Source organism: Mus pahari, chromosome 11, assembly GCF_900095145.1.
Source record: "Mus pahari chromosome 11, PAHARI_EIJ_v1.1, whole genome shotgun sequence".
Classification (NCBI taxonomy): Eukaryota; Metazoa; Chordata; class Mammalia; order Rodentia; family Muridae; genus Mus; species Mus pahari.
Window position 1 is genome coordinate 27,579,068 of NC_034600.1, and position 15,938 is coordinate 27,595,005.

General features: G+C 42.0%; 2 protein-coding genes across 4 annotated transcripts in view; both read right to left on the minus strand.

Annotated features, from left to right (window-relative positions):
- Ankdd1b (ankyrin repeat and death domain containing 1B) overlaps nucleotides 1-1,506 on the minus strand; it is a 57,893-nt gene extending 56,387 nt beyond the window's left edge. The window contains exon 1 of the mRNA XM_029544134.1: nucleotides 1,233-1,506. Within this exon, the coding sequence (XP_029399994.1) occupies nucleotides 1,233-1,404 (172 nt within the window). The 5' untranslated portion in view covers nucleotides 1,405-1,506. The remainder of the gene's footprint in view (nucleotides 1-1,232) is intronic.
- An 8,138-nt stretch (nucleotides 1,507-9,644) lies between these two features.
- Nucleotides 9,645-15,938, minus strand: part of Polk (DNA polymerase kappa) — a 59,467-nt gene continuing 53,173 nt past the window's right edge. For 2 of the 3 annotated variants that reach the window (XM_029543870.1, XM_029543869.1), the window contains exons 13-15: nucleotides 12,569-13,474; nucleotides 11,556-11,589; nucleotides 10,135-11,193 (exon numbers count right to left, since the gene is read on the minus strand). In XM_029543870.1, coding sequence (XP_029399730.1) covers nucleotides 11,109-11,193; nucleotides 11,556-11,589; nucleotides 12,569-13,474 — 1,025 coding nt within the window. In that variant the 3' untranslated portion in view covers nucleotides 10,135-11,108. Of the gene's footprint in view, nucleotides 11,194-11,555; nucleotides 11,590-12,568; nucleotides 13,475-15,938 lie in introns of all 3 variants that reach the window. The other variant, XM_021208726.1, reaches the window with a different exon arrangement.

Genomic DNA, 15,938 nt, shown 5'->3' on the forward strand with positions numbered 1-15,938 from the left:
GCCTCTACTTCTCTACTCTGCCCCCGCCTTTCTCTGCCTCTACTGCCCTCTTAACTCCCCTCCCCATACCCTGAATAAACTCTATTCTATACTATACCGTCCTGTGGCTGGTCCCTCAGGGAGAAGGGATGCCTTGGCATGGACCTGCTGAGACATCCCCTTTCCCCATACCTCACCACACCTCCATAGGACATATTCCCCTTTTTTCCTTTATCCTTTTATAAACACATCACTTACCCCACCCACTAAAAGATTCACTAGTTTTAGCTAGTGCGGAGCTTTCAACCCTTAGAAGACATTCACCATCTGAAGTCTAACCCTCTCCAATCTCAGCAGCTCTCAGCTTCATTCACTACGATCCTCGATGGCTTGGCATCCTCCTCACTTTAAACATAGGGACTCCATGTCTGCATCTGCTTGCCTAGGTTTCTACCCAAACCTCCGATGGCTGGTGGTTTCCTCTCATCTGAGTGCCTGCCCAAACGTGCTCTGTCTCCTGACCTAAAGTCCTCCTGTGCCCTGGTGCCACCCAGGTCACTTTACTTCCTGGCCCGATCCATCAGCCTCCTCCACAATAGAAATCGAGCTCTACAGACAAAGGAGCTGCCCCTTATCCTCCTGAAACATGTCTTGAAAGTATTGGGCCCTAGAAAATAGTTCTGGAAGTAGCTAACTAACTGCACATTATATTAAGGAAACGATATGCAGTTGCCAAGGCCAGGGCTTCAGGAAAGAGCTCACCTACGTGAGAGCATAGTGTGCCCTTAAGAGAAGTGAGCCCTTTATTTTCAGCTCCTGAAGACTCCCTCAGTGTAGCCTCACTCGGTTTGTGCTATTATTCCCGAGGCATAGCTGATCTATTCCCCAAGCTTTTGAAACCTAAACCCAACAATGTTAAGTGACTTGAAGTCACACAAATAAATCTGCGCACAAACCGTGATGTAAGACAAAGGCACAAGGAATTCTTTTATTTGGACAAGGGCTTACTCATTTGTTTAAACAATCTCCTCCTCGGCTTGGAAAAACTACCCTCCCATCCACAGTATAGGGTGTGGATCAACACTCAGTGGCGAGAACTTCAAAGCTAAAAACCAGCCAGTAAGGGAGGCAGCATTGGAGGACATCCCGAGGGTCGCCAGGCACCTGTATCCTTCCAGGCTTCAGTGAGTGTTTCCTCTAGTTTCTTGGCCTGAGCCCACCCTCCGCCCATCACACCTCATCCCAGGACTCACAGCCCTCATGTTCTGCAGCTGCTGCCTCCGGGTCCTGAACCTCGGGCTTCGGTATCCTGGCCAGGCTCCTCCAGGGTCTGGTGGCTGCATCCCTCAGGTTGGCCTTTAGGCCCCTGGCCGCTTGGAGCATCGGAGCCCCCGCTCCGTGGCCCTGGGCACTCTCACGGTTCATGGTCACCCTTGCTGTGGGGACCCCACTAAGGTGTGGAGCTGGACTGCAAATGCAACCCGCAGGAGCACAGGACTGAGCCTGTTCTCTTTGGAGCCAGTGGCTAGGCACAGGCCCTCGGTTCTCCAGCCCTTCCCTATCTTGGGCTGGTTTGCGGTGTCCGCCTTTAGGTGTGGCATCCCAGGTACTCTAGGGTTTGACTCTACACAAAGGGAAACGTTTCTAGAAATCTACAAGCCCTCGGAAATGCTCAGTTCATGCTCCATCGGTTCTTTGTACAGTTTAAAAATATCTAGGTTTGATTTATATCAATACTCATTACTGGAAATTGAATATTAAATACTTCCTAACTGGGATTCCAGAATTTCCTCCTTGAAAAAAAAAAAAACAAAAAACAGACAGACTCAATTTCTCATTTGATAGCCATGAAATTATTAGCTTTCTTGGCAGGTCTGTTAGAAATTAAAATAATACAGAAATAGGTCCAACAAATCCTGACTCTTCAAATAAACTTCAAATAAAAGAAGTAACATGACTTTTATTTTCTGTTATGAATTGGTGAGGTGTTTCATTTTAATATAAATTATATAATATTAGGGCTGGAAAGATGACCCAGTGCTCAACAGCACTTACCACTCTTGTAGAGGCCTAGAGTTTAAATTCTAGCACCAGCTCAGGGTGGCTCACACCCAGCTGTAACTCCAGCTTCAGGGCATCCAAAGCCTGCTTCTGGCCTCAGTGGTACTCACATACACGTTAACAATGAATTTAAAATTTATATGATATCGATGTGCATTTAAAGCTTGCTTTGCTTTCTAATTACTGTGCACCAAATTTTCAGTATTAATTTCAAATCAGTGTTTTTCGATGTATCAAGGGAAAACCCAAACATGACAAAATGTCCCTAGCAGAGCTCCATTTAGAACTTAAAAAAAGAAAAAAAAAAAGGCCTAATCTTTATAGTAGGGTATTATGATCAAAACAATAGCAAGTATACGTCAATGAATACTAGTAGAAATATAAGGCAGGACTAACATGCAAAGTATCATATAGGAGTGGAAAATGGGGTTCAAAACAATATAAATAAAACTCCAAATACCAGATGAGAGTGTATAGGAAAAGAGTGTCCATATATTAAGAGTGGAAATCAGACCAACTCCACAGAATTCTGAACCATGTTATTCTAATACGTTACAGCACACAAATTGCTTCCAAACTCCCAACTGGGCTCTCTCCTTATTAAAGCTCTCAACAGGATAGGAAGCGTTGTGATTTTATGCTCTGCACGAGTGATTCTCAGCCCTCCTAATGCTGCCTGCGACCCCTTAACACAGTTGCTCATGTTGGGGTGACCCCTAATCATAAAATGATTTCTTTGCTACTTCATAACTATAATTCCGCTACTGTTATGAATTGTAATGTAAATACCTGACATGAGACTCACGCGTTGTCTTCTAGAAATGTAGAGAGGCTAGGCCTCCCCTAGCAAAGGACAAAAGACCCCACCCAAACTCACGTGGTAAATACTTTATTGCTTGATTTAGAGTTTGGACAAGAGGAAGCTATAAAGCATTTAATGTGGTGTTTTCTTTTTTCAAATTGCAAATGAATTATCTCATTGTTTTGATGCTCCAGCCACCTGGTGGGGAGTGGGGATCTGGGGAGTGGGACATCTGGGGAGTGGGGATCTTCCCCTTCCTGTTGCTCCTTTGGTAACTCCTGCTGCAGGGCATTCAGTTTCCAGTTCTCTCTCCATAGAAGCCCCTCTTCCTCATCCCCGTGGACTGTCTCTTCCTCAGAGGACCCTACTCTGATCATTCTATTCTAGAATACTGTGAACACTTTCCTCTGTCCTCTATTTCCTCTTGCTTTCCTTTCCTGGATGGTACTTGTCGGGATATAACCAGTACTGTTTCGTATGTATCTAACATTAAACTTCGAAAAGACAGAGGGTTCCTCGGGCTTCCCCTGCTCTACCTCCAGTCCTTACTGTAGCACCAGGCTTACAATCTATTTGTCAAATAAACGTGGGACACAGTTCAGCCAGGGAACAGTGGCCAGTGTTCAGTCCTGAAAGGTTTAATTTCTCTCCTAACAGGTTGGCCAAGGCGGCTGCATGTGGCTAAGAATGGCTATGAATAAATGTGTCCTAGCCCCAAATCACAAAAATACTTAAAATGTTATGAGATTTAAAACAATTTTGATTGCCCCACCCAAATGCAATGCATTTGCTTCTGCTCATCAACAAATGACTATTAACACCGTGCCAGGCCATCACACATGGGATTCACAGATAAATAAGAGCTAGCCCCACATCTCTACAGCCTCTAACCACCAAACAGTGGCCTATTGACAGTCCTACCTTAGAGATGAAGAATTTTCGTTCTATTTGTGCTCTGTTGCTCTGGGACCAGAATGAGTTTTCTACAACCTGCTGACCCTCCCCCACCAAGTGGAAAAGAATGCCCCTGCTTCTGCGATCCATTGTATCGTGTTCTCATGAAGACCCTGAAGGATTATTTGCTGTGGTTTCTGTGTTGTTCTGTTTATCAGATGGTGAGCCAGCATTAGAAGTGCATGGGGGACGTTCTACAAGGCAGGTCTAATATTTCTCAAGAGCTATTGTGTTCCAGGGAATTTTGACTGGTTATGGTTCTATAGCTGTGTCAAGGTGGCAATACTTGCACCGTAGAAGGTTCCAAACACAGAACGACACTAATCCCTCCTTTACCATTCCTTTCATACCTGAAGAGTTAAGAGCATTTGAAAAAACAACAACAACAAAAGAAGCAACTTAACACGGTATTTTGAAAACACTGTTTATGGTTGACCTTTTAAAAGGTACTCACGTTGTTTTGCATCAGGGGAAGCTGAGGAAGCAGTTGGAAGTCAGCATGAAGACAACTAGTAAGCTTCACAGAAGGAAAGAAATGGATCTTCCCAGAAGGCTCTACAAACACAGATGGAATTTGATAACATAATTGGGATTGACAGTAGCGACAGAAAGGGAGGGTGTGGATGAGCTGACACATAACCCATGATGAATGAAGGCGTTTAACATGGGAGCAGTAGAAGTGTCTCAGTGTTGATGTATCTCTCTTATCTTTACATTGGGTATTGCCTATATTCTCTTAGCATGGAGTTCCTTCTTTAATTCAGCAACACAACTGTGATGGTTTATATATGCTCAGCCCAGAGGATGGCATTATTAGAAGGTGTGGCCCTGTTGGGGTAGGTGTGTCACCGTGGACATGGGCTTTAAGGCCCTCATCCTAGCTGCTTGGAAGTCAGTATTCTGCTAGCAGCCTTCAGATGAAGATGTAGAACTCTCAGCTCCTCCTGCACCATGCCTGCCTGGATGCTCCCCTGCTTCCACCTTGGTGATAATGGACTGAACCTCTGAACCTGTAAGCCAGCCCCAATTAAATGTTATCCTTATAAGAGTTGCCTTGATCATGGTGTCTGTTCGGAGCAGTAAAACCCTAAGACAATTACTTTTACCATGTCAGTGTGGAAACCTCCGGTTCCTGAAGATTGCTTCTTACAACCCCATGTTAAATTCTAAGCCAAAGCACTCTGTGAGAAGGGCCTGGATTTAAAATGACTTCTCATAGGCTTCTACTATCACAGAAGACTGAGGCAAGACGTCTAGCCATAAATTTCCAGAACAATGCGAAGGACGCTCTAAGACATCTTTGCCTTTCATGTATAGGCACCGCAATCACTAGGCCCATTTGCCACAAATGAACAGGCCAGACTCCCTCAAAATGTTAAGAGTTGAGATTATTTTTTGTTTGCTTGTTTGTTTTTTAAAGAAAAAGGGCAGAAAAAAATGTTGGCCTAAAGTGATCCTTATCTTTTTATTCTTTATTCAAATACAGTTCTGATGGACATTTATTTTGCAAGAAAACTATGAGGGTTACCTTGGCAGATTCAGGTTGCTCAACTCCTGCATTTGGCAAAGAAAGACCTCTCTCTTCAAAAGAACCAGCCTCTGAGTCCTTGGCCTTTAGAAGCCTGATAAGAACGTTTCATGTCCAAAGCACTGGGCCACACTGTATTAGCTTGAAGAGATAGCTGAGATTATCAACTTGCTTATACTGAACGCATGACTTCTGAAGGCGGAGGCCTTGGACTAGTTTCTCTCTGGAAGGTTATGGTCAGTTGGGATGATAGAAATGCCTGTCACAGACTTACACTGGGTGGCAAGAGTTGGGCTCGGTGTCTTGGTTGGTGGTATTTTGCATGCTGGCATACGGTACTTATGGGAGAGTTGTGTATACCTCATCTGCCTCCCCTGGAAGTGTGGGACTCTGTTGACCTTAGCCCCATTCTGTGCTATGTATCAAACCTAGGATCTTACATTTATAGAAAAGTATCCTACTTCTGAGTTATGTCTAGCCTTTTTGCTTATTTATATCTTTTTGCTTTTTTCCTTTTAAAAAAAAATTAATTTTTGACACTCCATATTTTGTACTCACCCCCCCCCCCAGTCTACCCTCCAACTGTTCCACATCCCATACCTCCTCCCCACCCCACCCTGCCTCCACATGGTTTTCCTCACCCACACCTCACCTGACCTCTAAACTCCCTGGGGCCTCCAGTCTCTTGAGGGTTAGGTGCATCATCTCTGAAAGAACACAGACCCAGCAGTCCTCTATTGTGTGTGTGTTGGGGGCCTCATATCAGCTGGAGTATGCTGCCTGGTTGAGAGATCTCAGAGGTCCAGATTAATTGAGACTGCTGGTCCTCCTACAGGATCGACCTTCTTAGCTTCTTTCGGCCTTCCCTAATTCAACAACAGGGGTCAGCTGCTTCTGTCCATTGGTTGGGTGCAAATATCTGCATCTGACTCTTTCAGCTGCTTGTTGGGCCTTCTGGAGTTCGGTCATGCTAGATCCCTTTTTGTGAGCGCTCCATAGCCTCAGTAATCGTGTCAGGCCTTGGGACCTCCCCTTGAGCTGGATCCCACTTTGAGCCTCGATAGACCTTCTTTTCCTCAGGCTCCTCTCCTTTTCCATCCTTGTAATTCTTTCAGATAGGAACAATTATGGGTCGAGTTGTGACTGTGGGATGGGCCCTCTCTCCCTCATTTGAAGCCGTCTTCCTGCTGGAGGTAGGCTCTATAAGTTCCCTCTCCCTATTGTCGAGTTTTGCAGGCAAATGGATGGAACTAGAAAATATCATCCTGAGTGAGGTAACATAGACCCTGAAGGACATGAATGGTATGTACACACTAATAAGTGAATATTAGAGAAAAAAAAAAAAAGACAGAATACCCAAGATACAGTACACAGAATTCAAAAAGGTCAACAAGCTGAAGGGCCCAAGTGAGGATGCCTCAGTCCCACCTGGGAGGGAGAAGTGGGGAGGGAGGGAGGGACCTGGAAGAGAAAGTGGATGGGGGGATGGGAGGGAGTGGTGGGGAGAAAGGAACCTGATCTGGTGTTGGGTGAGGGAAATGGATTGAAGCCCTGAGAAAGAATGGAAACAGGCAACCTTGGGAGATAGGAGGTCGGGGGAACCTCCAGAGTACATGGGAGACCATGGAGGAGAGAGACTCTCAGAACTCAAAGAGAGGGACCTTAGATGAAATATCTTTCCACTCTTACAGACTATAACCTGGGTTGTAGCTTTTCTCAGCTCTATTAGTTCTTCTACAAATAACCAGCCAGAGGGTTGTCAGGGACTCCCAGCAGTTAGGTTCCATCAAATTGAACTCTCTCTCTGAGTTACTAAGCACAGAGGAGCCGTTTACTAAACAGTCAATACTTTTCTCACTAGCTTATTTAAAATGCCCCTCCCATTCTCAGCACTACTATTAATACTTTATTGTTATTTATTGATTGCTACAAAAAAATTTAGCATCTACTTATCTCTTCTTGAGACAGGGTCTCACCAGCCTGGCCTTGAACTCAGAGATCTTCCTGCCTCTGCCTCCTGAATGTTGGGATTAAAGGTATGTGCCACAAAGCCTGTTTTTATTTACCAATTTCTAAGGTGTTTTGAATTTTATTGTATATAAAAGTATAAGTGGTGTGTGTGTGGAGGGGTTAACTTTATATAGTCATTCATCCTGTTCATCAATAAGATTATTTCATTTATTCACTTGTGCTATCTACCTCCAATACTGTGAAGTTCCCAAATCCTGGAACATTTTTTTTTCCTTCTGAGAGCCCCCATGATAAACAGAATTCATTTTTATTCTATTTCCTAATTGGTTATCATGGTTTTACAGGAATAGTACTGAGTTTTACAGACAGAACTTTATTGAACTCTGTAAAAACATAGATCTATTTAAAAAGTAGGCAAGTGAGCTAAAAACAAGCTCTCTCTTAGAAACTGTCAGCAAGCCCTGACCATAAGAAGCTTCATTTTTTTCTTGTTTCTAGTTTTTATTCACTTCATATGTTAAACTGACTAAAGGACAAATTGTTTTCCAAAGTGTATCCTCAAAACAAGGGTTTAAGTCATGTTTAAAACTTAGCAGCACTGAATTGCTTCTTCTTGCTAACACAGGAGGGATGTAGTAATATCTCTTTGTAGTTTTGTTTCACGTCCCGGTGACTAATATAACTGTTTTCATGGCTCTGGGTCATTCAAGTTTTCTTGTATGTGCGATGCTATTTCAAGTCTTTTGTATCACCTTATATAAACTATTTTTCTTCTTGAGTCTTAAGAATCAATGTAATATTCCAGATACTATCTTTCCCCTACTAATACTAGGGATATGTGTCCCAAACATGTTCTTCTACGATTTGACTCTTTAAGGTTATGGGTCATTTACTCTTCTGAGTTTCATTATGCTTTCTAAAAATGCTTCAAATGCTTAAAACATGTGTTGTCTATATTAGACCAAAGAGATAATAAAGGATGTGGGAGGAGTCCGACAGAGAGAACAAGGATGAAATATCAGAGAGGCAGATCAGGGGCACAGAGAAAGCTGGACATGGAGCAAGCAGAGAGCAAGTCAACCACAGTGTCCTCTCCAGTCGCCACCGGGCTTTGCCCGTGGCTTCCTGCCCAGTCTTCCCTCCAGGATGAACTGTGACCTGGAAGTGAAGAGGGGCCAGTCTATCAACAAGCAAGTGGCAGACGGGCTGTGGAAGAGGACGGTTGCATGGTATAATTCAAAGTTGAGAAGACACACAAAGTAATCAGTGGCCTTCCTCTACACGAAGGACAGACAGGACGAGAAAGAAATTAGGGAAACAACTCCCTTCACAATAGTCACAAATAATATAAAATACCTTGGTGTGACTCTAACTAAGGAAGTGAAAGATCTGTATAATAAGAACTTCAAATCCCTAAACAAAGGAATATGAAAGATGAGGCTCTTGCATGGGGACTGGAGAGGTCAAGATGAGGCTTCCTGGCTTAGGAGTGTCTGACAAGGAAGCAGCCACTCCTCTAAGGAGCTCTGTTTTCTCCTACTGCCAAGGGACTAGAAGACTCCAGCTGAGGCATCTATGCCAAAGCTCCTACAACTAAGGCTCAGTGAACATTGTGGGAGAAGGAGTGGTAGGACCGGAAGAGCCAGGGGCTGGAGAGATGGCTCAGGGGTTAAGAGCACTGACTGCTCTTCTAGAGGTCCTGAGTTCAAATCACAGCAACCACATGGTGGCTCACAACCACCCAAAATGAGATCTGATGCCCTCTTCTGGGGTGTCTGAAGACTGCTACAGTGCACTCATATAAGTAAAAATAAATAAATTAAAAAAAAAAAAAAAAAGACAGTAAGAGCCAGAGGACCGGGATGTCTGCTCAGATGATGTCTTCTGCATATGACAAAGAAGTTATACCCACAGAATCTCAGCAATGTAGTCAGTCAAACAAGACCCACACAACGTCACCACTAGTTAAACATGCCAACACAGAGGGTGGGACTCTCACAAGGCTCGACTCCTCGACGAAGAGCAACACATCATTAATGCCTGCTGAGGGAGGCTGGTCAGTCTTTTCCAGGGACAAGCCCCCGGTTGAGTCATCCGGTTTAGTCAGCCCTAAATAAATATAGATACATATGAGCTCCATACACACACACACACACACACACACACACACACACACACACACACACACAGAGCAACATTTAAAATGAGGTCATAGATTTGAGAGGAATTGAGAGGACATGGGAGGAGTTGGAAGAGAAAGAGCAAGAGAAGAAAATAATGTAACAGTATGTGTGAAAAAATTCTTAATTTGAAAAAATTTTAAATTATTAAATATGACAGTCAATTAAATGTAGCATCTACATGAAAATAATTTATTATTTAATGTTGAAAACAACGAAAATAAACTTCAGATGGAAGAAAATAATAAATATAGTAATATCTATTTTCGAATACATTAAATCAGTTTCATTGAATTTAATTTTGTAAACAGTTTACATAAGTAAATCACAATCAATAACCAAAGCACCACGGCGTTGGAACTGTTGTGGTGTATAATATCAGGTAAGGGTCTGGTATGTCAGCAAGCTTTTAGTCCATTTTTAAGCAGTCTAGCAATTAAACGTCAGGTTACGACTGTGGCATACAAGGTAGGCTCTATGGATCCTCAAATATTTCTGTCTATAATAAATGCATTAAAATATGCAAAGGCAAAACTATAAAGAGATTTGGTTTTTTTTTTTTCCTTTTTTTTGTTTTTTGAGGTAGGGTTTCTCTCTGTGGTCCTGGCTGCTCTTTCTGGAACTCACTCTGTAGACAAGGTTGTCCTCAAATTCAGAGATCCACCTGCCTCTGCCTCCCAGTGCTGGGACTAAAGGTGTGCGCCACCACAGCCTAGCAGAATCCAGTTCTTAAAGCAGGAGCAGGAAAGGCTTTTCGGTAAGAACGTGTGGGTGGTACTACATCTGCAGCAACCTCTGAACTGCTGCAAATCTTTTTCCCACAACTAGCAGAGACGACAGAGAAGTAGCTACGGTAAGTGGTGACCTCTCACGGCTCATCTTCTGAGTTGTCTATTTTCTCCTAAAGAGAGGAATGAAATCCAGGCAACTATACAACTTACCTTGTTTACTGCAGATTTGTAGTCAAATATAACTGTTAAGAAATTAAATACTGCCATTTAAAGTACTGAGTTAAAAAAAAAGATTTTGAATTATAGACTAAATATTTATGAGAACCAAGTGCTTATTCGTAAGATGATAATACAAATTACAGGTTTGGACAGGTCCTCTGAACACAGATAATACTGTGTGTTACCTTCCTGAAGGGAACAGCCATGTCCACGTTCTTTCTGTTAAGCTAATGTTCTTCATGGACATCATGGCTAACTCTAACTACATCTGCTCACAGAACACATAGATGCACACAGGTAGGTTCCGAAGCATCAATGGCACGGTGGTGGCTAAGCACTGAGGAGCTGACGGTGAGGTTGCTCCACATGGCTCAGAGGCCTTGGAAATATTTTATATTCATTATAAAATAACACATCACTTTCTGACCTCACTTCTTACACTGTCTCTAACACGACTGATTTCCAACTGAGATATACATACTGGGAATGAAATTCTCATGGTTATTAAGGAAAACATAAAAGAAATAAGTTAATATTCAGTCTACATACTTAAAAAGGTCAGGTGGGGGAGGCATTATTGCACTTGTCTTCCTTAAAGGAATACATTTAAAATGAGGAAGAATAAATATATTGACTATGAAAATAGTAATTCCAATGATAAACGTTGATAAAATGTTCAAAGTTCATTTTAAAAATCCATCAAGGGTGTGTCTGGGGTTGTGGGGCTTTGTTTTCTTCGATGTTGTGCTCTTCGTCTTCAGTCCTGGCCTGGAATGAGAAAGAACAAACAATTGCTATGTAGAAGGAAATATATGAAAATGAATTCTGGCTGGGCGTGGTGGCGCACGCCTTTAATCCCAGCACTCGGGAGGCAGAGGCAGAGGCAGGCGGATTTCTGAGTTCGAGGCCAGCCTGGTCTACAGAGTGAGTTCCAGGACAGCCAGGGTTACACAGAGAAACCCTGTCTCAAAAAACCAAAAAAAAAAAAAAAAAAGAAAAAGAAAAAGAAAAAGAATTCTGTGAAAACAGCTTTTAAAATGTAACTTGGTTAGTTTAAAAAAGCAGAAGTGAGCTCCTAAAACTCAGAGCAGGAGGCAAGCTCTCTTCACTGAAGCTCACGTCAACCCTACCTTTTAGTCCTTCCCGAAGCCTTCTGAAGTCTGTCTGCAGGGGAAAGAAAAGTCAAGAAATGCCATGAAGGAAAAGCTTCACAAAGGTTATAAAATTAACAAAGATATTATACATATCCCAAAGTAATTTTTTAAAATATTGTTACATTAATTAAACTAGGGTGTGTGTGTGTGTGTGTGTGTGCATATGTACATGTGAGCACATGTATGGAGTGAGTAACTTTCAGAAGTCAGTTCTTTCCTTCCATTGCATGTTCCAGAGACAAAGCTCAGGTTGAAAGGCTTGGCTGCAAGCACCTGTACCCTCAGAGCCACACTGCCAGCCCCACAAAGTTAACTTTACAGTATTGTTTCTTTATAACTATATAGTTATAGTTTGTACAGTATTGTTTCTCATAACCGTATAGTTCTACTGGCATTAAACTTAATTTCTGCAATCTTGCTATAGTCAGCATCACCAAGAACAAAGTGTAAAAGGCTTCCTGGCTCTATAAATAAAGCTAATTTGTCACAGTACACCAGCAGACACTCCCTAAGGGAATTTCTTTTTTGATTGGATCACTCAGATCCTTCAAATTTAACTTCATTCTACAATAAATCAAAACTAAACTGGATTTTCTCCTCAATTCAAAAACTCATTTTGAGTTATTTCTAGCCAGGGTAAAGGTAACTAATATCATCCTAAATGAGAGCAAATACAAGCCACCCTTTTAAAAGTATACATTTCAAATTTATAGTTTCAGTAATTTTAATAAGACATATCCCTAGAAAATCACATTCCTCTTATTTTTTAAATTTAATTTTAAGTGTACTGATGTAACTGCATGTGTGTATGTGAAGCCAAAGAAGGGTACCAAACTCTCTGGCACTGGAGTTACAGCATATGGTTGTGAGCCACCATATGCATTCTGTGGACCAAATGTAGGTCCTACCCAAGAGTTTCAAGTGTTCTTAGCCACTGGCCTGCCTCCCTTCCTCCCCCAACACATTCCTCTTAATGACTACACACTTACCAGTACTTCTCGAGCTTTCTTTGGGTTGTTTAACTGAATTACTTTCACTATTTCTCAGTTCTTGGATAATACCTTTATTTAAGCAAATATCCACATGTATGTTGAAGAGGGCAAGATCAGAAGTCTCTTGTTCTAGGTTACAGACAGGACACACTAGAGCTTGTCCTGTTACTACCTCATCTGTACAAGGCTGGACAGATTCTTGTCTACTTGATGTACTGATGGTTTCATTTGCCAATGATATAGGACAAGACTTGTCTGGAACATCAGGATATTCCTCTTTGCTGCGATTATTCTCTAGAGTGTCCATACTTGCTGCTTTCAGTGATCTGTCTTCCGTCCCTGTTAGATCTACATCATCTACTGAAGTGATCTCTCCATTTTCATGCCCCTGTTTCTCACACAGTGGAATAGAGGGGTATACATCTTCCTTCTGACGAATGTCTGCAGAGGAAGCGTGTGAGTAACAGGGCATTTTTGAGTTGTCACTGGTGGATGGCCCATCAAGACACTCATCTACATGTTCATTAAAGGTTTCCAGACTGACACCTTCTTGCTCCCTAAAGCAAACTGGACATATAAATGTCTGACAGTCATTTGAATTCTCTGATGTTTCAAAACTCTCGCTCAGCTTCTTTAATGCTTGGGATGGTTCCGAGATCTGTAAAGCTTGCTGATCTGCAGTATTACATCTGGATGTGTCTTGACAGTTGGAGATTCTTTCTGATCGCTTTTTATCAAAGAAACTCTTCTTTTCTAAGGGCTTTGCACACTCAGTTTTGTCAGTTTTGTCTAGACTAGACCCAGTAGCTGACAGAGCTTGGTTTCCAGCTTGTAAGAAGCCAATGATGCTCCTTTGTTGGTGGTTCTTGTCACCTTCATTGGAAAAGGTAGACATTCGGACACCTAAAGGAGACCAAAACCAGTCAGTCTCAAACTGTACAGACGTCCACTCCCAACACGGACAAAGCATGGGAAACAATGCTGTTATGATGTGTATGCACAGGTAAACTAAAGAGAAATAAGTACCACTGGAGATGTACACATACATACACAACAAACATTTTTTAAGTCCTAAGGTTTGGACCTGTATATAGTCTTTCGAATGTTAGGCATATAATTTGCCACTTAGCTGCATTCACAGACCAATATTTTCCAAATTAAAGGACACTGGCATCATGGCTGGTGTTATAAAGAAGAATGTACTTTGCTTTGTAAAACTGAGTATCGGTAAATGGTAAAAGTCTGTTGGGGTTTGCATGATTATATAGAACTTTCAATGCCATTAAGTAGAAAGTAATTAATTGGAGTCAACTTCAGAGACTCTTCAGTGCTGATCTTTTTCGATAGGCTTAACTTTTTAAGGAGTGTTTCATTTTTACACAACAATTGAACAGAATATTCCTATATATCATCTGTTGTCATTCACGTACAACAGCTGGTACTACACACACACACACACACACACACACACACACACACACACACCACACAGCACTATCACCCAAATGCTATAGTTTACCTAAGAAACTAATCTTGGTAGTTTTCATTCTATGAGGTTAGATGTAGTTATAAAGACATATATTCACCATTATAGAATCATATACTGTAGAGGAATTTTAATCTAACAACATGGCTACTCTGGCTAGAATAGAGACACACTGTTAGCATACACCTTTAATCCCTCTGGCTGGAATACAGACATATCTTAGTACACATCATTAATCCCAAACAATGAAGGTAAAGTTAGTTTGTAGAAGGAAGCAACCATGTTTGAAAGTGATATGTAATTGAGTGGTAGACAAAGTGATGAATCAGAGAAAGATTTGACAGAATGCCCAACTCTCATGAGAACGGAGAGCAAAGAGGCAACATAAGAGGGAACAGGGCAGAGAGAGGGAGGAGGCAGGGAGGCAGTTTTACCAAGACAGGTGAGAGAGAGAGAGAGAGAGAGAGAGAGAGAGAGAGAGAGAGAGAGAGAGAGAGACACCAAGCTAGACACAGGGAAGACAGAACAAACCAGAAAATGAGAAGGAGCCAGATTAGAGCAGATTGCCAGTTAGTTTGAGGCCAAGCAGACAAAAAGTCAGAGGCTGAGACAGAAGCCAGATTGGATCAGTCAACTTAGAGAGGAGTTTGAGTCAGAACAGATGAGTTGAATCAGCTAGCCAGAGTTCAGAGAGAGCTAGAAAGGGTGAGCTTATTCAGCAGCATCAGAGGCTGAAAACACTCTAGGCCTACGTTCGGTTGCATGGAGGCTAGAAGCTTCTGGGACTAGGCCTCGGTGAGCAGACTGAGGCAGTGAGCCTCTAAGATGACAGTTACATCAGGGGAACAAAGGTCACTTCTACAATACACAGTTGTTTCACTTGCCCCACATCCACTGCTTTCATCCTTCCCCTTGGCAATACCGACTTTACGGTCTCTAAGGTTTTGCCTTTTTCAAGATGCCAATCATACAATGCTGGCTTCTTACACTTAAAACATTTACTTAAGTTTCCTTCATGTTCTTTTGTAGCTCATTTACACTGAACATTATTCTGTTGTCTGGACATACAGTTTATCAATCCACTCAAGTTTATCTTGTTTGTTTCTAAGTTTTGCAATTACAAAGAAAGTTTCTAGAGTTATTTGCTCTTTGGCTCTTTTTAATAGACTTCATGCAGTGGTCTCACTGGACACTATCTCTCAAGTGTGAAAGTAAGACTAATGATCCCCTTTTGGCACAATCTCTTACAGTTCACTTGGAGCCACGGTTTCCTAGTGTTCCCAGCAGATAGTGGCTGGCAGTGTGGTTTCACAGTGTCATAATCTTGATTTGTCATTCTGAAATCCAAAAGTTTTAAAAATTATAGCACAAAATGATAAAGACTAAACTGACGTGATATTATTTAGTGTCCCTGTAATCTAAATAACAAACTTGCTGTTGTTGTTTAGTGACAGAAACATCCACGTTTCATTATGTAATGGTGTTCCAGATCCCCAGGAGAGTGTTACAGGATATAATCAGAATGCTCAGGCTTTGTTTCTCAAATCTGTTACATTCTGAGTCTTGAACATCGTGCCTCATGGACTTCAGGAAAAATAAAGATAAGAACAACTGCCATTGGCTCTGACAGAGCTGAAAGTCCATTCTGTACATGCGTCCAGTTCTAGGAATGACAGCTGATGGCGCAGTGAAGATGCTCTTAAACAGTTTTAGAAAGAAACAGAGGGGAAAGATTTCCCAAGTTGAATGTTTTTTCTTTTTATGGAGGGGGCATTATTAAACATACAAGGGGAAAATAGATAGATAGATAGATAGATAGATAGATAGATAGATAGATAGATAGAAGAGGGAGAGAGAGGGGGGAGGAGGAGGGGGAGGGGG